At 48.4% G+C, this 25,671-nt stretch overlaps 1 protein-coding gene across 1 annotated transcript; it reads right to left on the bottom strand.

Annotated features, from left to right (window-relative positions):
- Nucleotides 1-3,474: 3,474 nt before the first annotated feature.
- Ivd (isovaleryl-CoA dehydrogenase) lies at nt 3,475-25,671 on the bottom strand. The gene is made up of 12 exons (XM_051144383.1): nt 25,475-25,671; nt 18,553-18,642; nt 18,282-18,333; nt 13,363-13,532; nt 11,700-11,793; nt 11,376-11,512; nt 9,718-9,814; nt 7,694-7,787; nt 6,803-6,884; nt 6,213-6,317; nt 6,043-6,115; nt 3,475-4,026 (listed from the first exon to the last, which is right to left on the bottom strand). The coding sequence occupies exons 1-12, from the start codon at nt 25,619-25,621 to the stop codon at nt 3,893-3,895; spliced, it is 1,275 nt and encodes a 424-aa protein (XP_051000340.1). The 5' UTR covers nt 25,622-25,671; the 3' UTR covers nt 3,475-3,892.

Genomic DNA, 25,671 nt, shown 5'->3' with positions numbered 1-25,671 from the left:
CACCGTCTGCTCTTCCAGAGGTACTGAGTTCAGTTCCCAGCAACCACATGGTGGCTCACAGCCATCTGTAAGGAGATCTGGTTCTCTCTTCTGGTATGCAGGTGTACATGCAGGCAGAACACTGTATATGTAACAAATAAATAAATCTTTTAAAAAAAAATTCGTTTTTAAGACTATGACTATAATTTTAAAGATACACTTGTCTTTGCTCTGTTTGTGGTCCCTCTATTTTTGTTTGGCCTTCTTGTGTGAGATGGTGTTGATAGAGGACGGTGCTCTTTCGATGTCATGAAATTGCAGACCGTGCATCCAAAGCAAGCTCGCAGAGTAGGAAAACGATTTGTCCCGATCCGCGCGCCTGAGATTCCGCTAATGGCCGGCAGGGGTCAGGCGAGCTCTACCTAACGCTGCTGGAGCAGGTTCCGCGAGTCATCGCTGCGCTTGGTGGCCCAAGAGAGCTTTGAAGCTGGGGGCGAAAAGAGAGCGCTTCGGATCTGCTGTAGGCAGATGACCAACGGACGTCCAGGCCTGAGGGTCGCAGTTCCCATCGGGGCACGCTGTGTGCTAGGCGCTCCCTCAACCCTGCATGCTGCTGCTTTGCATGGGCTCTGGATTTACCCAGCCTCTCCCATGTCAGGGCGTGACTGGCTCGCCCTTCCTTCCAAGGTTTGAGCAACTCACCTTTCAGGGCTTTGTATGGGGTCCTTAAGCAATCTCGCTTCGAGCACCCAGTTGGTTGCAAAGGTCAGGGAAGGAATTGATGTGTGAAGTGAAGCAATATTACAGACGTAAGAACTACTATTGAGTTATAGGGTTAAGACTCAGGCGAGAAACTCCCTTCAGGCCGAAGCTGGATTGTGAAAACAATACAAAACAACTGTGTGGCTGCCTTAGCCCAGTGTCTCTCCCCAGGGTACCCAGATGTCTACACACACTTGTCACTAGACTCTAAAGAGGGTGACCAGGCCACACTTATCTTGTTAGGGCTGCCTTGCCCCGAGCCCCCTTCCCACCCACTTTTCAGACATAGTTTGTTATGTCTTTTATTTAAAAACGTTTCTGTGAAGCCGGGTATGATGGCACCTTTAATCCCGGCACTTGGGAGACAGAAGCAGGTGGATCACTGTGAGTCTGAGGCCATCCTGGTCTACGAAGCGAGTCTAGGACAGCCAAGATAGCATAGAGAAACCCTGTCTCGAAAAACCCAAAACAAAAAGGACAAAAAACAAAACAAACAAAACAAAACAAACCCCATTTATGTGCATCATAAAATAAAATAAAAAACACGGAAACAATCTTCCTTTCTGCTGCTGTAGCTGGACGCACACCGATTGGGTAATTACAGAGATTTAGTGCAAGGGCCCAGCATCTTCCCTTATGTTCTGTTTCACTGTAACAAGGTGCTGGGGCCCCACATGACAGGGCAGGCGCAGCAGTTTAAGATTTCCTTTTGTAAAGCTGCTGAAGTTGTGAGGGTCCTACTACCCAAATCATTAACAACTGGCTGGGATTATGGCTTTTAACGTGAACTTCTGGGGGGATGCTCTCAAGTCAGTAGGGTTCCAGTGGGCTTGACTGAGTGACACGTTGCAGTCTGTCAACTTGTAGAGGCCAGAGGCCAACTCTCCATCCACCCCATTGTTTCCAGGGCTCCAACTCAGGCTGTCTCGCATGGTGGCAAGGCAGGCTTGTAGGTCCCCTGCCTCATTTTGAACACCTTCAGTGGGTTGTTCCAGCGACCTTTCCTCAGTTGATCACCGTTTCTATTGCATTCATGAGCTCAGGAGCAGGACCCGGAGAGGGAACGCTCAGGGGCCAACAGAAGCTCAGAAATCCCCCTTCCTGGAGACTGGCCTTGGTAAGGCCCTAACTCCACCTGTCTCAAACCTCAGCACTTGGCTGTGGGCCTGGACCAAGCACTGCTGGGCTGGGAGCCAGGAAAACCAGTTTTACTTTTGGGAACTGAGAAGGAGTGCGGCAACCCACTTTTAGGGTGTTCTCTGTGGCAGCCTCAGGGTACTACTAGCCTATCTGGATCCTAGCTCCGATTCTGACCTTGAAAAAGGTTAAGATATTAAAAAATCAAAACAAACAGCCCCCCACCCCCACCCTCTGTAGAGGTTAGGCTGGGCATGGTGTCCCTTAATCCTAAAAATTTGGGAGGTAGAGACAGGAGGTGGGAGGATCTCTAAGTTCAAGGCCAGCTTGGGCCATACAGCGAGAGACAAAACAAAAGAAAACTCAGAGATGCGCTAGGTGGGATGGTTTATGCCCATCACCATGGCACTCGGGAGGCAGAGGCTCTCCTTCTGTCTCCCCACACTGGGCTTACCCACTCCTTTAAGAAAAAGCACAGGGTGGTGCATGTGGCTCACACCTGTAATCCCAGCCCTCGAGAGATAGGGGAGCTCTTGAGTTCAGGCCAGTCTGGTTCCAGGCCAGTCTGGACTACAGGGAGACTGAAATAAAAGCATGGGGAAGTTGGTAGGTGGAGGGAGCTGGCTCAGTGGTACAGTGCTTGCCTAAATAGCCCAGGTTCAATCTCAGTGACATAAAAGAAAAGTCAAGTCACTGGGAGACGGGGGTCTGAGACTTCCTATGCTGGCCTGTCCCATTACCAAAGGGTAGACATGGGGGCAGGGCTCTTCAAGGGCACTCTCAGGATGCAGTCTGAGGGTCATAGCAAACAGCTGGCTTCTCCTCCAAGACACTGCTTTGGGCACAGAAGGCTTTATTTTGCAGTATGTTTAATACAAAACGGCAACAGTGGCTGTGCAGTTGTAACAAAATTATCCACAGGGTGTCTCGAGAAATGTACAGTCAGAGAGGCTGGAGCTGAGCCAGGCAACCCAGCCCTGGCCACAGGGCCTGTCAGCTGCCCAGTCAGCTGCAGAAGGTCACATGAGTAGGCCCAGTGGTAGGCTGTGACAGAGTGATGCAGACATTCAGGTATGTCAGGGAGGCCAGCGTTCTACACTGACTTGGCTGGACCATGGACTCTGCCTTTCCTTGGCTCTGCCCTCCACGCATTCTGGAGCTGTTTAGACCTTGGGGGAAACAGCTAACAAGGACAGGTTTCTGCCTTTCCTTAAGAAAACAGACCACTAGGCCTGGTGGTGGTGGTACATGCCTTTAATCCCAGCACTTGGGAGGCAGAGGTAGGTGGATCGCTGTGAGTTCGAGGCCAGCCTGGTCTACAAAGTGAGTCCAGGACAGCCAAGGCCACACAGAGAAACCCTGTCTCAAACAAACAAACAAACAAACAAAAAAACGAAAAAAAAAAAAAAAAAAAAAAGGAAAAGAGAAAAAGAAAACAGACCACTAAAGCTGGGTGTAGTGGCACACACCTTTAATCCCAGCACTTGGGGAAGCGAGGCAGGTAGATTGCTGTGAGTTTGAGGCCAGTCTGGTCTACAAAGTGTCCAGGACTGCCAAGGCTACACAAAAAAAAAAAACCCTGTCTGGGACGGTGTGTGCGTGTGTTGGGGAAGATCACTAAGTATAAGAAAATGGAAAGAGGCCATGTTTCCGTTACACTTGAGCAGGGAGGGCTCTCTGCCAGCAGCTTGCCCAAAAACAGGAGTTGGGTACCTGTGTGTCCTCAGGTGCCATGCCAGAGGGTGAGAATATCAAATTTAGAAGTAAGGGCACAGTCACTGAAGCCCTCCCTAGAAGCCCCCAGAAAAGCCTTTTTGCAGTCGTTTTAAGCTTTCCTGACTGGGTGGCAGGCTGGAGAATCCCACCTCACAACAGAGTCATGGGCTGGCATGAGAAGGGAAGTTGGGCAGCAGAGCTTCCTTACACAGGCGAGAGGGCTGCCATGCCTCAGCTTCCAAAGAAAGGCCTCTTGGTGCCAGAACCAGGGGGTGATGGGCTGTGAGGCTAGCAGAGGCTAGCAGAAATCTGCGTTGAAAGCTCTACCGATGACCAGCCGTCTCACCTCGCTGGTGCCGGCTCCGATCTCATACAGTTTGGCATCTCGAAGAAATCGGCCCATGGGAAAGTCATTGATGTAGCCATTCCCACCTGCGAACCAGATGTGGGAAGAGAAGGGACAGAATTGGAGGGAGAGGACAAGGTGAGAAAGCAAACGGATGGCCAAGGAGCCAGCCTCCAGGATCTTCAAGGAATGGTTTCTTTGCATATAACCTATGTGCATTCTCCGTACGTGGACCTCACACTCTAGGCAGATGCTCTACCACTGAGGTATAAGCCCAGCTCATACCTTAAGCACCGCTAGGCTGTTTGTGTATCCACTGTGGCATGGGTACCATTTAAACAGTTGCTGTATATTGGAATGTTTAGGGCATCATGACAAGAGAAGAAGTCTAAGTTCAGCTCAGGTCCGATGTTTCTTTTGTTTTACATTTATTTATTTTGTGCATGTGTGCATGCATGCACATGTGCCTTGACACACATGTAGAGGTCAGAGGACAATGTGTGACATGTGTCAGTTTTCTCCTTTCACTATGTGGGTCCTGGGGACCAAACTCAGCTTGCTAGGCCTGGTAGCCAGCACAGTTACCCAGAAATCTATCCACCCTCCCCCCACTCCTCCCGGTGCCAGAAAAATTCCAAACTACTGATGATTTTCTTTTCTGAACATTTCTTTCTGTTTCCTTTTTGAGGTAGGGTCTGTCATATCCTAAGTTAGCCTGTGACTAACGATGTAGCCAAAGATGACCCTAAACTTCTGACCCTCTTAGCTCTAGCTTCCTGAGTGCTGGGGTTCCAGGGGTACACCACCTGTCATCTGGTTGGTACAGTGCTGGGGTGCTAGCTTTGTGTATGCCTGGCAGGGATACCACCCTGACCTATAGCCCAGACTGGCCAAGAAGTTACTATGTAGCCCAGGCTGGCCTCAAGCTCCTTGCAATCCTCTTGCGTTCGTTTCCAAAGGGCTGGGATTATATGTGTGCACTAGCATGCCCAGCTTTTTCTTTGATGCATTGGTTGAACTGAGAAGAGTCCCAGGATTACAGCCTGTGGGGGAAGGTCTGATTAAAGAGAAACAAAAGCTACAAGGGAGCCTTGTTGGGGTCAGGAAGGCACAATAGGGCTGGTCTAGGAGGTTTCCCAGAGTGCTGAGGACCCAGACAAAGGAAGGGAAAAATTGGGGGGCTGTGGCTGTACACTGTCCACCTAGCATGCCCAAAGGTCTGGAACCCGCAGCACTATGCAAACAGGTATGGTGTGGCACATGCCTGTGGCCCCAGGACTCAGGAGGTGGAGCAAGAGGATTGGAGGTTCCAAGTCATCCTCAGCACACCATATCCTCACACATGTGAGACCCTGCTTTTTAAGAATGCAGAATCAGTGGCTAACACGGGCAAGAGAGGTGGGATTCAAATCTAAGCCTGTGCCGTTCACCACTGGCCAACAATGAACGAGGGTGCTCCACCTGAGGCATCTCTCTCCCCATTTCCTGGAGACCTTACACCAGGCGGGGAAGATAAGGACAGCTTGTAGCCTCTTTTTCTTTTCTTTGGAGTTAGGGTTTCTCTGCGTAGCCCTGGCTGTCCTGGAACTCACTGTGTAGACCAGGCTGGCCTTGAACTCAGAGATCCACCTGCCTCTCTGCCTCCTGAGTGCTGGCATTGAAGGAGTGTGCCCCCCCCGGATCTTTTTCTCTTTCCCTTAAAAAAATAATTGATTTTACATATAAAGGTGTTTTGCCAGGATGTTTGTTGGTCTGTGCACTGCATTCATGCCTGGCGCTCTCAAAGGACATAAGAGGGCGCTGATTCCCCCTCGAACTATAGTTACAGATGGTTGTGAGCTGCCACTTGGGTGTCAGGAATAGAACCTGGGTCCCCTAGAAGAGCAACCAGTGTTCTTAAAGACTGAGCTGTGTCACCAGACTCCACGCTCCCTTTAAAATAATAAGCATCCAGTTATTTACTGACTGCCGTTACAAAAACTTCCCTTTCCTCTTCACTGTGGGCAGATAGAGCCTAGAGGTGCCAGCGTGGCTGTGGCTAGCTTAAGCAGAGTGAAGAGTGGAGAGGGACCCCAGGAGTAGAGAGTAGGGGGGGCACTCACCTAAACACTGAATGCCATCCAGGGCAACCTGCGTGGCGCACTCAGCTGCATACAAAATCACACCAGCACAGTCCTGTGGAATAAGGCGCTGCTCAGCAGGGTCCCGACAAGTATACAGGTGCCCACCCCACTAGATGACCCGCCGGCCCCCCTCTTTCTTCTTCCCTCACCTTGGCAGTGACGTGGCCCTCATCACAGGCCTTGGCGACATTGTAGACATACTGTCGACATGCCATGAGTCGGGTGTACATGTCAGCCATCTTTCCCTGCATCAGCTGGGGACAAAGGGAGGCCGTGGGTCAACATGCTGGGGACACACTAATGACCAAAAGCAGGTGAATGGCAAGGGCCACCTGACAGTCAGGTATGAGGAGCCAGGGGCACAGAGGAAAGATGGGACCTGCCTAGGACAATGGAGATGGGAACAGTTCTAGGAGACTGTTCTAGGCCAGAGAGCTGTCTCTTAGAGTCCGGCTAGCTTCTGGCAGCTTCTTCAAACCAGAAAGGTGAGATGAGAAATACAGTTCCCTTTTCCCTAAGCCCCAGTGTCCTGCACGCTTTACCCTTCAGCCTCTCAGTGTCCAGTTCACTCACAACACGATGAAACTCCAAAGCCAGGCTGAGTGTGACAGTAGCTGCATTCTACAAGCTTAAGCTCATTTTGCAAGAGGACAAGACCATCCCACAATGTACGTCTACCTCCTCCACAGAAAACCTTTAATTCAGCAGAAGAGGGCACTTCGGGAAATGTTCCACTCACCTGGAATTGGCCAATCTTCTGGCCAAAGGCTTCTCTCACATGCAAATAGGGGATGGTGTGGTCCAGGACAGCCTGCATGATCCTGCCACACAGAGAAAGACACTATGAAGAAGGGATGCTGTCAAGTGGCATGGACTGGCACCAGAGGGTTAGGCCTGAGCGTTGAGGCGGGAGGGTAAGGAACTGAAGTCCCCGAGCAAAGGTAAAGGAACCTGAGAAACCCCCTGCTTGGTCACACCACCGTCTGCCCAGGTTCGTGCCCACCCATGCTCCTTTGCACCTTTCTCTGGGATGAAGTGGGTGTGGCGGGGCAGCAGTCTGGGCCTCTTGATTCATAACCACTCGACTAAACAGAACTGCTCCTCAGGTCTCACCTGCCATCTGTCACCTAATGTCATTCCCCTTCTGTGTGAAGAAATTAAATGTAGGAAGAGATCTTCTTTTCTTTTCTTTTCTTTTCTTCTTCTTCTTCTTCTTCTTCTTCTTCTTCTTCTTCTTCTTCTTCTTCTTCTTCTTCTTCTTCTTCTTCTTCTTCTTCTTCTTCTTTGAGACAGGGTTTCTCTGTGTAGCCTTGGCTGTCCTGAACTTAGGCTGGCCTCAAATCATAGTGATCCGCCTGCCTCTGCCTCCCTGAGTGCTGGGATTGAAGGTGAGCGCCACCACACCCAGCTAAGAGGAGATTTTTCTACGACAGAGGATAGAGCTTGAAGTAGCGTCCCTTGTGTCTTCTCTGCCTGTCAGGGCAAAGCTGCTGCTAACCTAACAAGGAGTCTGGAGAGCTCAGGTCCCCCGAACCTCACACTCATCCACAGGTTCAGCAGCTCCCTCAATAAGTCCCAGCCTGGTGAAGCTTCAGGTTTACCCAGGAGGTCTCCAGCCCTTCACACTTACCCAAGGGGCCCACCTGCCAGCACCAGGCGTTCTAGGTCCAGCCCACTCATCAATACGTAGACACCCTTGCCCTCTTGGCTCAGGATGTTGGCAGCTGCAGGGATAAATGCCAGTCAGAGAGGGGTGTTCACAGCCTCTTTACTCTGATAAAAGGCACTGTGTCACCCAAGGCACAAAAGTGCATTACTCAACCTTCAATTAGGGTTTTGAGTGAGAGGGAAAAAATGAATTTTGACACTTTCAGCTGGAAGCAGAGTTCTCAGGAACCCCTTCCCAACCACAACACTCGAGAGCCCCAAGCTGTTAGATCTGTCCCTTCTCACCCAGGACCCCCTAGGATGAGAAAGAAGAAAAACTGATTGGTTTAGAAGTCACCCAGCCCCTCTTCACTTCTTTCTACAGCTGATATCTGCTAATAAAGAAATCAGAAAACTCATCATTCTGAGGCTGCCTGCTTGGGTTCGGGGTCACGTCTCAGCAATGTTCATGAAAGCTGCTTTGTCTAAGAGTTGGGGTGCTAGTGACTGACTGAAATGATGGAACGAGCTAATCATGAGACATAGATATAATATTTAAGTGCAGCTTATTGGAAGCAGCCATGCAGGGGGAGGGAGAGAGGGAGAGAGAAAGGGAAAGAAAAGTGCGCAGAGAGGAGAGAGGAGAGAAGGAGAAGAGATACAGAGAGAGAGAGGAGACCAGAGGAGAGAGCAGGGAGCCAAGATGGCTGGATTGTATAGTGAAGGGAAGCCCTGCCCCTGGGCTGGAAAGTTCAGGGTAGAGGGCGGGGTTTGCCAGCCACGCCCTGCAGCAGGTAGGGACCCAGGAATGTCTGAAATCAAAAGGCAACCGGAGGCTTCTGAGCACCGACCCCCTAATAAGGACTTGGGAGGTGCAGGCAGTACATTTTGTAGAGAAACTTGACAGCTTAAGCTGCCTTTAAGGCTAGTGGATGAATGTTTTCCCTTTCTACAAAAGTGGGTCTGCATGGGTAACCCTTCCTAGAGACTCCTCCCCACAGCATACTGTTTCAGGATGGTTTACGAGTGGTGCACAAAGCAGTCCTAATTGATGACCAGATCCTCGGCCTCGGCTCTCTCACAGTGCTACACGGTGTCACGTTTGTAGCTACAGCACAGGGGAGAAAATAGTCCTGCAAAATCCAATTACCTCTCCTTCATCGAGTCTGGCTTCTGTCAATTTATTCAGATGGGCTCTTAGCATCATTACCGAGGGTAATTCCGGGTGTTATGGTTTGGGCATGAAATGGCCCCCCTGCGTGTTGGGTGTGCTGAAGGCTTGGTTCTCAGTGCAGCAGGGTTCTAAGGTGGGGTTAGGGACGTGACTGGGTTGTGACAGCTGACCTCATCAATGGATTAACCCGATGATGGATTCATAATTTGATGGCATTAATGGAGACAATGGAAACTTTCAGAGGAAGAACCTCCAGGGAAAATTGGCCATTGGGGTGTGTGACTGTGAAAGGCTAATGGGACTCTGGCCTCTTCTGTCTCTGCTTACTTAGCCTCCATAAGATAAGCCGTTCTCCCCAGGCTCTTCTTCCCTCACGCTCTGCCTCACCACAGGTTCGGAAGCAACAGAGCCAAAGAACCACAGGCTTGACACCTGAAACCATGAGTCAACCAAGTTCTTGTGCCTTCAGCCCATTTCTGTTGGGCTATTTACGACAGCGACAAAAAGTCAGACTAGCACATGTTGTAGGCTGTACAGCCTCGTGCACAGGAAGCCTGAAGGATGTCAGCAGACCAGGGTAGGCCTCACCTTTTGCCTTCAGCTATGGCAAGATGTGCTATCCACAGAGGAAAAGCCATTCTTCATCTAGGCAGGCAAGCAAACAGCAGCAGCGACTGCGGCCAGCACAGACAGCTATCCACCAGCTCCAGGCCTGCAGTCTAGCTGCCTAACATGGGGCAGAGAATGGTAGTGCACCTCTGTACTGGTGAGATGGGCCCTTCCAATTTGCAAAGGAGCCAGAGTAAGGACTCCCTTATTCTCTGGACACTTACCAGGAACCTTGCAGTCTTCAAAGATTAGCTCACAGGTGTTGGAGCCCCTCATGCCCAGTTTGTCAAGCTTCTTGGAGGTACTAAACCCAGGCATACCCTTTACAGGAAACCAAAGGAGGCCCTGGTTAGACTTGCCGCAAGGGGGACTAGTAGAGAGAAATCTCACTTGACCTACAGATTTTGATAGCTGCCCAGCATGCCAGCTGTGTCTCATGCCCAAGTGCTCACTCTGAATGCAAAATCCCCGTCTTCACACCCCACCAACCTCGGTACCAACTCCTCTGCTGCCAGCCTGCCTTTCCCTAGTTCTCAGGGGAGCGGTTCTTTCTCAATGAAACATTCAGTCCCCAGCTCTCCTCAGTCTCCCCTGGGAAGATAGATACTCTCACAGCCCGGGCCAACCTGCCCCCTGTTCTTTTGCCACCTGTCCCTAAAGGAATCCCAACCACCTACAAGCCTGGACTGGGATGACACAGATGCACGTGCATTGCCAAGCGCCCTGGGGAGCAATGGCACATGCGGTTCCCTGTTACCTCCTGGCCTTTTCAGTTCCAGTCAGCTGCTCCTCCTCCTCACGGAGTGTGCTGCCAGCCTTTGCACCATGTTCTTAAACCCTCTAGCGTTCCCCTGCAGCTGCGTCCCCAAGCCTCAGAGGCGCCAGCTCTCTTTCTTCACCATAGTTAGGCAGATGGCATGAAGCCAACACCTGCTCCCTGAATTTATATATCTCCAACTGTTTTCAAGGTAGGGTACACGCCTTTAATCCTAGCACTTGGGAGGCAGAGGCACACAGAGCACTGTGAGTTCAAGGCCAGCCTGGTTTATAGAATGAATCCTAGGTCAGCCAGAGTTACACAATGAGACCCCATCTTTAAAAAACAAAACAACAGGGGCTGGAGGGATGGCTCAGAGGTTAAGAGCACTGGTAGCTCTTGCAGAGGACCTGGGTTCAATTCCCAGCACCCACATGGCAGCTCACAACCGTCTGTAACTCCAAGATCTGAACCTCACAGACATACATGCAGACAAAACATCAACACACATTAAAAACAAAACAAAATAAATTTTTAAAAAACTTCCTGGTTTTCTTTTCTCTATACTGAAAAATTTGCTATTTCCTGTTTTCAGTTTTTTGAGACAGTCTTGCAGCATAGCCCTGGACCTCACTACGAAGACCAGCTAGCCTCAAATTTTCAGCTGCCTGTCAAGTGCTGCTCAGACTACAAACACAGCTCACCTTGTCTGGCTCGCTTTAAAACCAAGCCAAACCCAAAACGGAACTCTTGAGCTCTAGTCTAACTCCTGATGGATCTCTCACCCTTGCCTATACTATCAAAGCTATGGTGTTCAGATCATCATCTGCGTTCCTGTGCCTCAGTCTCCCCCACCGTTCTTGCTTGGCACAAGAAGAATATCTCCCGGTATTTTGTTTCCCCATTTCCTTCTTCCCCAACTTACTGACTTCAAACTTGCCCCAGCCTCTCTGGGTCTCCTTTTAAAAATTAATTAATTAATTAATTAATTAATTAATTAATTACTTTTCGGCTACCTTCCTCAGCCTCAGCTCACCCACCACATCCTGGGAGGAAGCGAGTAAACTACCACTGTCACTCTGGTTAGAGGTGGCATCTCTCTGACCCCTTGCCCACCACCCTCACCTTCTCCACGACGAAGGCTGTGATGCCTCGAGAAGCGGGTACAGCAGTCAAATCTGTCTTGGCATAGACAACCAGGACATCCGCGTCGGGGCCATTGGTGATCCAGAACTTGCTGCCGTTCAGAAGGTAGTAGTCTCCTACAGGCAGGGCAGGACGTTGGCTGTTTGCTGAAGTCTCCTGTCCTGGTTCAGCCAGTCAGGCCACAGGATGGCTGAGAACCAGTACTGGGGAACCAGCCGAGACGACGCCCCCCCCAACAGCTACCCCCTCACCGTGAGTCTGTTTTTCTGCCTTTCCCAGATGCCTTGGGGCAAGTGACCTTACCTTTCTTTTCTGCTTTTAGCCTCATGGAGACAACATCAGAGCCAGCATTGGGCTCACTCATGGCCAAGGCTCCGATGAATTCACCACTGATGAGCTACAAGGAAAACCAAAACCTCCTTAGGATCCCCCGGAATTGCCTCTTCCCGCCCACTTTCCTCCCCTCAAACTGCCCCCAGAGCGAAGCAAGTATCTATAAGACCTCTCTCCTTGCCTGCTTCCCCCACTTTTTTGGCACTGCTGGGGATTGGCTCCAGGGTTCTCACACAGGCTAAGCAAGGGATTTACCACTGAGTCTTCCCCTTGCTTCCCAATCTTTATATTTTAAAAATTATATTTTAATTTGTTCTGTGTATATGCACAGTCTAGTGTGTGTGTGTGTGTGTGTGTGTGTGTGTGTGTGTGTGTGTATGTATGTATCAGAGGACAATTTGTGGGAGTTGGTTCTTTTTTTGAGACAGGGTGGAGCCCTGGCTATCCTGGACTTGCTTTGTAGAACTCACCGAGATCTGCCTGCCTTTGCTTCCCCGAGTGCTGGGACTATAGGCGTTGGTTCTTTCTCCATCATGTGCATCAAACGTGGGTCAAGTGTGGTGGCACCTTTACCTACTAAGCCATCTCACTGGCTCCAATTTGCTTTTTGAAACAAGGTCTTCCCAAATCCTCCTGCCTCTGCCTCCCAAGGAGCTGGGTCTCTACATATATTACAAGCCAGCACATGGCGGCTTGAAGGTCCCCAGCCCCTGCCTCCTTCTTTCTTGTTTTTCAAGACAGGGTTGTTCTATGTAACCCTGGCTGTCCTGGAACTCACTCTGTAGACCAAGCTGGCCTCGAACTCAGAGATCTGCCTTCCTCTGCTTCCTGAGTACTGGGATAAAGGTGTGCACCTTTAATTTCTTTTTCCTTTTTTTCCAAGACAGGGTTTCTCTGTGTAGCCCTGGCTATCCTGGAACTCTCATTGTAGACCAGGCTGGCCTCAAACTCACAAAGATTCGCTTGCTTCTGCCTCCCGAGTGCTGGGATTAAAGACGTGAGCCACCACGCCTGGGGGCACCTTTACCTTCTTAAAGTCTTTGTCCAATGTTAGTAATCTATCTTATGAGTTAAACTCTGCCCTTGTTTTCATCTTATTTTTTTGTTTTGGCATGTTGTATATTTGCACATGTATGTGCACATGTGTTCCTGTGTGGAATGCATAGACACACATGTGCTCATGCTTGTGGAGTCTAGGGGTCAATATTGAGTATCTTCCTCTGTCACTCTGCACCTTATTTAAATGTATTCATTTATTTCACCTGCACGCATGTCTGTGCACCTGATGTGTGCAGTGCCCAAAAGTGGACAGAAGAATCGGTCAGATTCCTGGGGAATGCAGTCATAGAGGGTTGGAAGCCACCAGATAAGTACTGGGAATTGAACTTGGGTCCTCTGGAAGAGCAGTCAATATTCTTATCCAATGAGCCATCTCTCCAGCCCCTCATGTACTCCGAGGTTTTGACTTAAGTGTTTTAAAGCGATCTCAGTCCCTTTCCTAATTATATTTAGCTCACGGCAGCAAGCCAAGAATGAGCATCCGCTTGGCTTCCACCAAGGGGAGCGCTTGTCATCTGGGGGGGGGGGTAGGGGGTTAGGGCCATGTGGGCTTCTTCATTCCTCATCTCCTCACCTTCGGCAGGTATTTCTCTTTCTGCGCCTCACTTCCATTGCGAACGATCTGGTTAACACAGAGGTTGGAGTGGGCGCCATAGCTGAGTCCCACTGCTCCAGAAGCCCGTGATATCTCTTCCATCACCAGCACGTGTTCTAGGTAGCCCAGGCCAGAGCCACCAAACTGGGCTGGAAGCACCACCGCGTGCAAAGCAGAAAGGCAGCCAGGTTACATTGGCACACAGACAGGAGTCTTACCTTAACTGGCAGGGAAGATGCACCCTGGGAACTATCCCAAGCTCCCTTAGCAAGGTTGGAAGGCTCTTGCCAGTGTCTCTGCTTAGAAGGTCACACAACTGGTTCTGCTTGATGTTGAGGGCGTGCTGCAATTCAGAAGACCATCGTCTCCGACACTGGATTATCTCAGACATCGTCAACGAGGACAAGCAAAAACCTGAGCACCCGTTTGTTCTTCCAGACGTTACAGAAGGCAGAAGCAGATGGACGAAGGGAGAAGGCGAGGAAACACAGATGGGGCAGGTAGGAAGGGGGCTATGTTCTGAGATCCAAGGTTAGCTACGGACTGTGTGTGTGCCGGGGCCTCGGGAAGGCGAGATTGTGAAAAAAGACTTGTGTTTTTTACTTGCCCATGTGCGTTTATGCACGTGTGTACGAGTGCCCTCAGAGAGCAGAGGTAACCTTCTTGGATCCCCTAGAGCCGCACTTCTCAACCTGTAGCTATGACCCCTTTGGAAAACCTCTATCTTAAAAAATATTTACATTACTATTAATGACAGTAGCAAAGCTGCAGTTATGAAGTAACAACAAAATAATGTTATGGTTGGGGGCGGTCAGCATAGCATGAGGAACTGTGTTACAGGGTTGCAGCATTAGGAAGGTTGAGAACCATTGCTCTACAGCTAGCGCTATAGGTGGTTGTGATCCACCCAACATTGATGCCTGGGTCCTCTGGAAGACCTAGAAGTGCTCCCAATAACAGAGCCATCTCTCTAGCCCAAAGTAAGATTTTATAGTATAGCTCTGGGAACAAAGTGGAACTGATACATATAGATGTACCATACACACACAGGTGTGTACACATGTACATATGAACACACAAGTGCACACATACACAAATACATACACAGAGGCACATACATAATATTTAAAAAAAAAAAGAACAAAAAATCTTTAAAAAATAAAAAGAAGCCAGGTGCAGTGGTGCACACCTGTAATCCCAGCACTTGGGAGGCAGAGGCTGGCAGATCTCTGTGAGTTTGAGGCCAGCCTGGTCTACAAAGATAGTCCAGGACAAACAAACAAAAACACAAACACAAAACAAACCCCAAAAAACCTAGAAAGAAAGAAAAAGCTAAAAAGAAGGAAAGAAAGAGGTTTGCAGGACAGGCACAGTAGCACACACCTGCAATCCCAGACGTTGGTGGGAGGGAGGATCATGAGCTCAGTAGTATCTTTGGCTACATAGCAAACTCAGTGCTGGCCTGGGCTACCTGAGGCCCTATCTCAACAATTAACAAGGAAAGGAAAGGAAGAGAAAATGAAAAAGAGAAGGAAAGTTTGTTTTCCTTGACAGCTAGCTGTTCCCAAAAAAGTTCAAAATGGCTGGGTCCCTGGTGCCTCAGCTCAGCTGCCTGTATGAAGACCCTATAAACAAGCTGGCTCTGATGAGGAAATCGGGCTGCCCCATGGTCTAGGGGAGCACAGCTACAATCCAGGCAGACAGACAGCGAAGCAGAACTCCTGTGTGGCCCCTGGGGCCAGCTGGTGTCACTTGAAAGACAGAAAGAACACATTCAAGTCCTACCAGGTTACAGAGTGAGTTCAAGGCCAGCTAGGGCAGCTTAGTGAGACGCGGTGCCAAGATAAAAATACAGGGAAAGGGTGGGGACATAGAGGGATATAGCTCAGGGTTAGGACTCTTGTCTGGCACAGGCGAGGCTTTAGGGTCAATCCCCAGTGAAAACAATAGCCCCGGCTTTCTCTTTTTTTTCCTTTTCCTTTTTTTTCTTTCTTTCTTTCTTTCCTTCCCTCCTCCTTCTTCTTCCTCTTCTTCTTTTCTCTCTCTCTCTCTCCCTCTCTCTCTCTCTCTCTCTCTTTTTTTTTTTTGGTTTTCAAGACAGAGTTTCTCACTGTAGCTCTGGCTGTCCTGGAATTTGAGGCCTGGAATTACCTCGAACTCAGAGATCCACTTGCCTTTGCCTCCCAAGTGCTGGGATTACAGGCACGTGTCACCACCGCCACCACCACCCAGCTTTTGGCTTTCTTTTCTTTTCTTCTTTTTTTTAAGATTTATTTATTTAGTATACAGTGCTCTGCCTGCATGTACACCTGCAGTCCAGAAGAGGGCATCAGATCACATTGTGGATGGTTGTGAGCCACCGTGTGGTTGCTGGGACTTGAACTCTTAAGCTCTGAGTCATCCCTCCAGCTCCTTGGCTTTCTTTTCAAAGATGCCCACTTGAAAGGATTTTATCTGATTTCTTCCTTGTTTTATAAGTTCTGGGGATCAAACCTAGGGCTTCATACAAAGTGTACACTCTTGCCACGAGGCTACACTCTGACCCTCTAGCTTCTTTTCTTTACTTCTTTTTTCTTCTCTTTCTTTTTTTTCTTCAAACTTCTGTTGTTCCTGTCTTTCATCTGAGTATTGGGATTTCAGGCACACTCTGTTTCTGCTATGTTGGGGACACACAAACATTCTAGCAAAATGAAGTACATCCTCAACCTCTCCCTCAGGGTCTCATGAATCTCAGGGTGGCCTTGAACCCACAACCTTTCTACCTCTATCCGTCAAGTGCTGGTGTTATGGTGTTACAGGTGGTTATCGCACAGCCTCACTTCAGCCCATTGATTTTGAACTGCTTATTTGTTCCATTAAATATACTCAAATTGGGCCAGGCGTGGTGGCGTAGCCTTTAATCCGAGCACTCGGGAGGCAGAGGCAGGTGGATCGCTATGAGTTTGAGGCCAGCCTGGTCTACAAAGCGAGCCCAGAACACCCCAGACTACAAAGAGAAACCTTGTCTTGAAAAACCAAAAACCAAAAAATAAATAAATAAATAAATAAATAAATAAAAAATATATAGATATATTAGATTTATTTTATTTTATGGACATGGGCATTTGCCTGCATGTATGTGAGTGCAATCCTGGTGCCCTTGCTTGTCAGCTCTCATGGAACTGGAGTCAATGTTTAGCTGTGAACCACCATGTAGGTGCTGGGAACCCGAGGTGGGTCCTTTGCAAGAGCCACACTCTTCACCACTGAGCTACCTCGCCAGCCACACTGCTACATCCCCTCTTTGAGTCAGGGTCTTAGCTCTATGGTCTAGGTCAGCTTTGACTCCCGGTCTTCCTGCTTAACCCTTCCAAGTACGGAGTGAGAAGAAGGCCAGGACGAAAAGTCAATCACGTTGCTCTCATGCCCCAGGGGTGTGGCTGGATGAGGAGGCCAACAGTGCACACATTCAGCAGAACCATCACCCAGGCAGGGCCTTTTTCTAGAAGGCAACACAGAAGAACCAGAATATACCAGTTCTCTGCCTCTGCACCCTGCCCCCCTCTGCCCCCCCAACCCTGCCCCAAAAAAGGAAAACCAAGTCATAGCACCCACAGGGGATATTGGGCAAGCCCAAGATCCAACTGAAAAACATCATGTGCCCACCTTACCTGAGGACCCAGACATCCCTCTTGGTCCCATTTCTGACACCAAATGAGCTCTGAGGATAAGTTATAAGCAGAGGCTTTAGGGCGTCCCCCAGGGGCACAATCTTCCCCCTTTACAGGCCATTGGTGAGACAGAGTTTAGGAATCATCTAGAGCAAGGTAATCTACAAGGGTAGATGCTTTACTTAGAATTTTCTAAACTCCCCAAAATCACCTAGAGGAGTCTGTACAGCATGCAGATGTGACAGGGCGTGAGGCTCTCATTCAGTCTTCAGCATGGAACAATAACAACAACAATAATAATAAAAGTAAAAAGCAAAGCTGGGCGGTGGTGGCACACGCCTTTACTCCCAGCACTTGGGAGGCAGAGGCAGGTGGATCTCTGTGAGTTCGAGGCCAGCCTGGTCTACAAAGGGAGTCCAGGACAGCCAAGGCTACACAGAGAAACCCTGTCTTGAAAAAACCAAAAAAAAAAAAAAACCCAAACCAAAGCAAAACAACAACAACAACAACCACAAAAAGCAGAGATCCTGGGAGATCTTTCCCTCTGCCATCACTAATGATATGAGAATTGTCCCTGTGCTTATCGTCAAGGGGTGCTGCCTCAGGCTCAAGGGTGAGGAAGTTCTTTCCAAATGATCTTTCTCTCCTCTTCCTTTTTGGCTTCTCTCTGTGTGTATGAGGGCATGTAAAATGCTGTATTGTGCACATGTGTACGTGAGTGCGCACACCTGTGTACACGTGTGGAGGCCACAGGAAGATATTGGGCATCCTCTTCTCACGCCGTACCTCGTTTCTTTTGGAGTAGGATCTCTCACTGAACCTGGAGCTTGTGGTTTTTGGCTAGACTGGTAGCCAGTGAGTCCCAGCAAGCCCCTCAATCTCAGCCTCCTTCAGTGCTAGGATTACAGACGTCTGGGGTGGGGGTGGGGGGGGGGGTGGGGTGGGGTCTGGCTGTTACACAGTGCTGAGACCAGATCCCTGGGCCTCATGTTTACATAGCATGTACTCTTAGCTTGAGCCCTGTCTCCAGTCTCTCCCCTCGTTTTTGTTTTTCTGAATCAGGGTCTCACTCTGTGTCCCAGGCTGGCCTGGAACTTACCGGATAGCACAGGCTGACCTTGAACAGAGAGCAACCCTGCTGTTTCAGCTCCTTGAGTGTTGGGAATGTGCCACCATGCCCACTTCCCTTCCTGCCTGCTTTGGCAACAGAAGGAGTTCTCTTTAGGGAAAGAAGCAAGCCATACTCACGGGGCGCTGTGATGCCCAGGACTCCCAGGCTCCCCAGTTGCTTCCAGAACTCCTGTCAACAGACAGAGTGGGGCGAGCTATGAGAAGGCAGTTAGCTAGGTGTGGCCAGAACAAGACCAAGCTATTCGGAGGAAGGAGCTATACTCTATACTCTTAGTAGTGAGAGGCCCCTGCCACCAGGTGACAGTGTGCACCTTTTTAAGCATAAGTGCAATGCAAGCAGCCTTGTCCCCAGAAGCTTCCACTCCCACTCTCAACCTTGCAAACTCACTCTCAGGTTCTTGAACTCGTTGGCTTGATCAATCTCGTGAGCCTTGGGGGCCAGATTCTCCTGGAGGAACTTAGATATAGTCTGACGAAGCTGGGGGAGAAAGGTAGACAGAGACCACTGAAGACATGCTTGCCACCGAGGGCAATGCCCCTGTGGTTGAAATGGTACATTCAGGGCCATGGGCAATCTCACCACATAGAATCAGGCTGAGGCTTAGGGGGCCCCACTAAATTACGCTTCCTTAGAGGTGGTTGTGTAGGCAGGTTCTATGCCAACTTAACACAAGCTGCAGTCAGCAGAGAGGAAGGCGTCTGAACAAGAAAATGCTTCCATAAGATGGGGCTGAAGGCAAGCCTGTAGGACATTTTCCTAATTAGTGATCAGTGGGGGAGGGCCCAGTCTATCGTGAGTGGGGCCACCGCAGGGTGGGGAGTAGTCCTGGGTTCTGTAAGAAAGCAGGCTGAACAAGCCACGAGGAGCGAGCTAGCAAGCAGCACCCCTCCATGGCCTCGGCATCAGCTCCTGCCTCCAGGTTCCTCCCCTGTGTGAGTTCCTCTTCTGGCTTCCTTCAAGGTAGAACTATAAAACCAAATAAAGCTTTTTTTTCCTCCCCAACTTATTTTTGGTCACAGTGTTCATTATAGCAATAGTAACCCTGATTAACACAATGATTGGCTTCTCTTTCTCAAGGTTCTTGGTTTAGACGTTTTGGAAATGATTAAGACATTATCATTTTTTTAAAAAAAGATTTATTTATTATGTATACAGTGTTCTGTCTGCATGTACACCTGCAGGCCAGAAGAGGGCATCATATTGCATTGTAGATGGATGTGAGCCACCATGTAGTTGCTGGGAATTGAACTCAGGACCTTTGGAAGAGGAGGCGGTGCTCTTAACCACTGAGCCATCTCTCCAACCCCCGACATTATCGTTTTGTTAATTTTAAGATTGATTTTGCTCACAGTGACCTTGAACTCATGTACCTGAGTCTCTCAAGTATTGAAGATGAGTTTTAAAATGTTGCTCCTCTACATAAAAGTACTCCATGCCTTCCTGCGGTACTCAGAGTAACATGCAAGCTCCTAAGCCAGCCCGCATGGACTGTCCTCTGTTCCGTCCAGCATTCCCCTTACTGCACTCCAGGCACCCCACCATCCCCCGCCTTGCACTTCTGGACACTTGTCAGTCTCTTTTCCATCCTTGAGACTTTGGCTGAAAGAGATTTCTCAGTAAGATCAGAAACTAGAGACCAAGGACTGTGCGTCAGCGACTCAGATCTCAAGCCCGAGGTCTCCAAAGTCTCTGCCGACCACACAGCTGTGGACTCCGGAGTTTCTTTTGTTGTTGTTAATTTAAAAAATAATATTTATGTATTTATTCCACCTGTGTATGGGTGGGGGGGGCACCACTGCACATATATGGAGGTCAGAGGACAACTTTTGGGAGTTGGTTCTCTCTTGCTGCCATCTGGGTCCTAGAATCAAAGGCAGGTCAGCAGATTTAGTGGCAAGTTGCCTTTGGCCACTGGTCCATCTTGCCAGCCTACTTTGAAGTTTCTAGAGGTTTCACAATATGGATTAGGGCTACAGGAGAATCAAGTCCCAGGCACTTCATGCAGTCTCTAAGTGGCACAGCCTTCATCCTCACGCCAGGGCTATGGTTCGGCTACAACTGTCATCCTGCTCTTCCCTTCCCTTTCCTCTTTCCTCTTTCATTTGGCTACGAGAACACAACCCAGCTACTTAATAATTAACCTCTTCCCACTTGAAGCCAGAGTTTGTGATGCCATCGAGGCCTTCCTATTGCACATCACAGAAGGGCTGGATGAGGCGGCTCAGCAGGTTAAACACTCGCCTCAGAAGCCTGAGTTTAGTTCTCCCTAAAGCCAGGAAGGGGAAACAGACTCTACAAAGTTGCCCTCTGACCTCCACGTAGACACACATATTCATGCAACAGTAAAACGGTTGAAAAAATATTTTTGAAAAGATAACACTATAAAGCTTGGTCTAGTGGTACAGAGGCACATGGCTCTCTGTGAGTCCAGCCAGGTTTATATAGTGAGACACTGTCTCAGACAGAGCGGGAAGGAGCAAGAACGAACACATTATAGGAGGAGATATGTTCAGAGTATGTGGAAGAGTCCTGATGCAACAACTTAACACCACGTGCAATGAATATACACAGATGGCGTGTGTTTTGGGGGAGAGGATGGTGCATTATAAAGCTGGATATAGGGGTACATGCATGGAATCCCAGCAGCACTCAGGAAGCTGGGCAGGAAGACTGCTAAAATTTCCAGGCCAGCCTGGCCACTTAGCAGCATCCTTTCTCAAAATGAAGAACCGTACAAAATACAAGCTGTAAATGAAGGCGATCCTCCTTAAAGTGTTCAGGTTAGAGCACTGAGACAACATTGTCTTAAAAAGGCGAGTGAGGGCATGGACAAATGGTCCAGGGGTTGAGAGCGTGCACCAGCTAGTGTTATATCTGCTTGATACAAGCGAGGGTCATGGGAAAAGGAGCCCCAATAAAGAAAATGCCTCCATAAGATCCAGCTGTAAACAAGCTTGTATCTTTCTTTCTTATATTTGGTTTTTTAGGACAGGGTTTCTCTGTTACACAGAGCCCTGGCTGTCCTAGACTCTCTTTGTAGATCCGGCTGACCTCAGACTCACAGAGATCGCCTGCCTTTGCCTCCCCAGTGCTGGGATTTAAAGGCGTGAGCCACCACCGGCAGGCTCTCAGCCTGCATTCTTACTGTAAGAAACAGCATTGTGCCCGTTTCCTTTTTTTTTTTTTTTTTTTTTAAGTATTTATTTATTATTGTATATACAGTGCTCTGCCAGAAGAGGGCACCAGATCTCATTATAGATGGTCATGAGCCACCATGTGGTTGTTAGGAATTGAACTCAGGACCTTTGGAAGAACAGACAGTGCTCTTAACCTCTGAGCCATCTCTCCAGCCCGTTTTTTCACTCTTGAAGTAGAAACTATGTAATTTATTTTGATTTAACCGGAGCTCACAGTTGAGAGACTTTAAACCTTTTTTACTTTTCTTTCTTTTTTTTTAAAAAAAGATTTATTTATTTATTTTATGTATATGAGTGTTGTATCTGCATGTATGCCTGCATCCCAGAAGAGGGCGTCAGATCACATTATAGATGGTTGTCAGCCATTATATGGTTGCTGGGAATTGAACTCAGGACCTCTGGAAGAGCAGCCAGTGCTCTTAACTGCTGAGCCATCTCTCCAGCCTGCCTCTTTTCTTTTTCCATCTTTTCTTTCTTTCTTTTTTTCTCTTTTTTTCTCGACAGGGTTTCTTTGTATAACAGCCCTGGCTACCCTGGAACTCTCTTTGTAGAGCAGGCTCACAGAGATCTGCCTGCCTCTGCCTCCTCAGTGCTGAGATTAAAGTTGTGGGCTATCATGCCCGGCTGAGAGACTTTAAACTTTTTTAAAGAGTTATTTATTTATTTATTTATTATTTTATACAGTATTCGGCCTGCATGTGAGCTAGAAGACCAGAAGAGGGCGCCAGATCTCATTATGGATGATTATGAGCTACCATGCAGTTACTGGGAATTGAACTCGGGACCTTTGAAAGAACAGCTAGTGCTCTTAACTGCTGAGCCATCACTTCAGCCGGTGACTTTAAAAACGAGATTTTGGAGTTTTACAGAGACTTTGGATTTTTTTAAAACGTTAGATTTTTCGTTTTGTTTGTTTTCTGTTTTTAGTTTTTCAAGACAGAGTTTCTCTGTGTAGCCTTAGCTGTCCTGGAATCAATGGCTCTGTAAAGAAGGCTGGCCTCTGCTGGGCATGGTGGCACAGGCCTTTAATCCCAGCACTCTGGAGGCAGAGGCAGGCGTATCTCTATGAGTTCGAGGCCACCCTGGGCTACAAAAGCGAGTCCAAGACAGCCAGGGCTACACAGAGAAACCCTGTCTTGAAAAAAAGAAAAAAGCAGGCTGCCCTTGAAGTCAGTAATCCACCTGCCTCTGCTGCCAAGTGCTGGGATTAAAGGCGTGTACTAGCACACCTGGTACTGTTTTTTGTTTTCATGTTTCTTTTTTTTTAAATTAATTATTCACTTTACACCCCAGCCATAACTTCCTCCCTCCTCTCTTCCTGGTCCCATTCTCCCTCCCTCTTTCCCCTATACCCCTTCTCCTACTCCTCAGAGATGGGGTTGTCTTTGTTTTTTGAGACAGGATTTCTCTGTGTAATAGCCTTGTCTGTCCTGGACTGATGTGTAGACTAGGCTAGCCTCAAACTCACAAGGAAGATTTGGCCTGTCTCTGCCTCCCAAGTGCTGGGATTAAAGGTGTGCACCACCATGCCCACTGAAATTGGATATTTTTTAAAGAGACAATTTTTAAAGTGTTTGAATTTGTAAAGTTGAGTTTTTGTTTTTGTTTTGTTTTGGTTTGGTTTTTCAAGATAGTGTTTCTCTGTGTAGCCTTGGCTGTCCTGGACTCACTTTGTAGACCAGGCTGGCCTCAAACTCACAGCAATCCCACCTGCCTCTGCCTCCTGAGTGCTGGGATTAAAGGCGTGCGCCACCACGCCCAGCTGTAAGGCTGAGGTTTGTTGTTTTTTTTTTTAAGATTTATTATTATTATTGTTGTTGTTGTTGTTGTTGTTGTTGTTATTATTATTATTATTATTATTATTATTATTATTATTATTATTATTATTATATACAGAGCTCTGCCTGCATGTACACCTGCAGGCCAGAGGAGGGTATCAAATCACATTATAGATGGTTGTGAGCCACCATGTGGTTGCTGAGAATTGAACTCATGACCTCTGGAAGAACAGTCAGTGCTCTTAACCTCTGAGCCATCTCTCCAGCCCAAGGCTGAGTTTTTAAGGGGCTTTTTAAGTTTGTAAAACGTTTTATCCTGTGATGTCTTTATTAATGTGTCAAGTTGGGGATAAAAAAAAGAAAAGCTTAATGGTAATGCGTTTGTGTGTCAAATTGACAAGGAGTCAGTTGTGCCGGTTAGTTTCATGTCAACTTGACACAAGTTAGTTATCAGAAAGGAGGGAGTCTCAACTGAGGAAAAGTCTCTATAAGATTGGTTGTATACAAGCATTTTAAATTACTAATTGATGGGGGAGGGCACAGCCCATTGTCGGGGGCCATCCCTGGGCTGATGGTCCTGGGTTCTATAAGAAAGCAGGCTGAACAAGCCACGAGGAGCAAGCCAGTAAGCAGCACCCCTCCATGGCTCTGTCATCAGCTCCTATCTCCAGGTTCCTGTCCTGCTTGAGTTTCAATCCTGACTTCCTTTAGCGATGGACTAAGATGTGGAGACATAAGCCAAATAAACCCTTTCCTCCCCAAGTTGCATTTGGTCATGGTGTCTCTTCACAACAATGATAACCCTACCTAAGACACGGTGCTTTTGCAGATAGCCTAGGTTCAACTCCCAGCACATACATGGAGGCTCACAACCATCCCTAACTCCAATTCCAGGGCATAGGAGTCCCTCTCCTAACCTCTGCAGGCACCAGGCAGGCACACTGTACACAGACATACATTCTGACAAAACACATGTACACATAAAATAAATAAATCTAAAAGTAACTTTAAAAGATGAGTGAGTTACCAGCAGCACACATCTATTCCCCCCCCCCCCATTGACATAGGGTGGTACAAGGACAAAAAAAGCCACTTCATATGAACACAAATGTGTCAGATGCTTAAAAGCACAACTGTGGGAAAGTCACATCCTAAAAGTGCATTTGCCTCAAAGATCTGAATAAAATTATCATTTCCCAGGACACAGGGAAAGCAACAGCTCAGGAACCGGACAACAGGCTAGTGGAATAACAAGCCAGGACCTTAGAATTCCAGAAGATTCTAAGACAGAGATGCCAGGGGCTCTTCCTCCACTTAGGTTAACATTCACGGCAATACTTGCCCCTAGCCATCACTCCTTAGCAATTCCATTAAGACACCTGCAGCAGTTGCTTAATATTTTATATATTGCCAAGCCATCCTTGGAAATTACTCACTGACTTTTGTTGTTATTGTTTTGAGACAGAGTTTCTCTATGTAGCCCTGCCTGTGCTGGAACTCACTTTGTAGGCCAGGCTGGCCTCGAACTCTCAGTGATCCACCTGCTTCTGCCTCCCTGAGTGCTGGGATTAAAGGTGTGAGCCACCACGCTGGGCTGCTCACTGGCTTTGATTAGAGAAAACAGTCTGAAACCCAGCAATAAGAGTAAGCAACCTGGGTGAACACATCTTTCAAGATATTGTTCAGCTGTATGTTTCAGGCCTTGATGAAGGGAAGAAGGCAAACTAAGATTGCATTTCAAGAAGTCCTTAAAGTCTTCCACTCAGAAAACAACGCCTTGGTGGTTATGGATCAACCATAATCTCAACCATATGTACATTGAGAAATAGAGCTTAAAGCCTGGTGTGGTTGGCTCACACCTTTAATCCCATCACTCTGGAGGCAGAAACAAGCAGATCACTAGAGTTCAAGGCTAGCCTGGTCTAAAAGCAAGGTCCAGGTCACCCAAGCTATACATACGGAGACCCCAGGGTAGGGGACAGATGCATAGAGAGACCAGGTTGGAGTGTAAGTGGATTCACCACTAGCGGATTGCCACTAGAGGTAGGCCAACCAACCCACCCATCCAAACACCACCAGTCTCCCAGGAGCTTTGGTCCTTATTTGTCTATCTCCTAGCAGGAGTTCAAAGTCAGGAGACCTTCTGCCTTGGTGTCTGTCTCAAATCTTCCCTCTTTAGAGATAACGATGAAAGCAGAGGTTTGGGCATAATCAGTAGAGAGAAGCGCGCAGTTCCTCCCCCTGGCTTCCGAGTAACACTTCCAAGGCCCGGCAGGCACTTGTCACTTGTGGGGTAAGACCGGGGACACCAGGCCTTGGGGCAGACCTCCCTACCTGCTTCTGCTCCTCGTTTAACCCATTGATATCATCGTCCACAGGCAATATCGAGTGGGACCGCTGCGGGACAGCGAAGGGAGCCGGTGATGGCCGCAGTCTCCAACTAGACACCCTCCGACCCAGCAGCCGGAACACAGTCGCCATCTCTGCCTTGCACTAAGACCTCGGACTGCTTTTGCTTACGTTCCACCAAT

This window comes from Acomys russatus, chromosome 4 (assembly GCF_903995435.1).
Source record: "Acomys russatus chromosome 4, mAcoRus1.1, whole genome shotgun sequence".
NCBI classification, from domain to species: Eukaryota; Metazoa; Chordata; class Mammalia; order Rodentia; family Muridae; genus Acomys; species Acomys russatus.
This window is presented reverse-complemented; position numbering and strand designations above follow the sequence as displayed.

Excerpts from the sequence above, each read along its gene's own strand:
- Ivd (XM_051144383.1), bottom strand. The coding sequence starts at position 25,621 with ATGGCGACTGTGTTCCGGCTGCTGGGTCGGAGGGTGTCTAGTTGGAGA. Across the intron at positions 11,794-13,362 it reads AAGAGAAATACCTGCCGAAG|CTCATCAGTGGTGAATTCAT; the intron begins GTGAGGAGATGA and ends TTTTCCTTGTAG. Across the intron at positions 9,815-11,375 it reads CAGCCTTCGTCGTGGAGAAG|GGTATGCCTGGGTTTAGTAC; the intron begins GTGAGGGTGGTG and ends TTTCCTGTAAAG.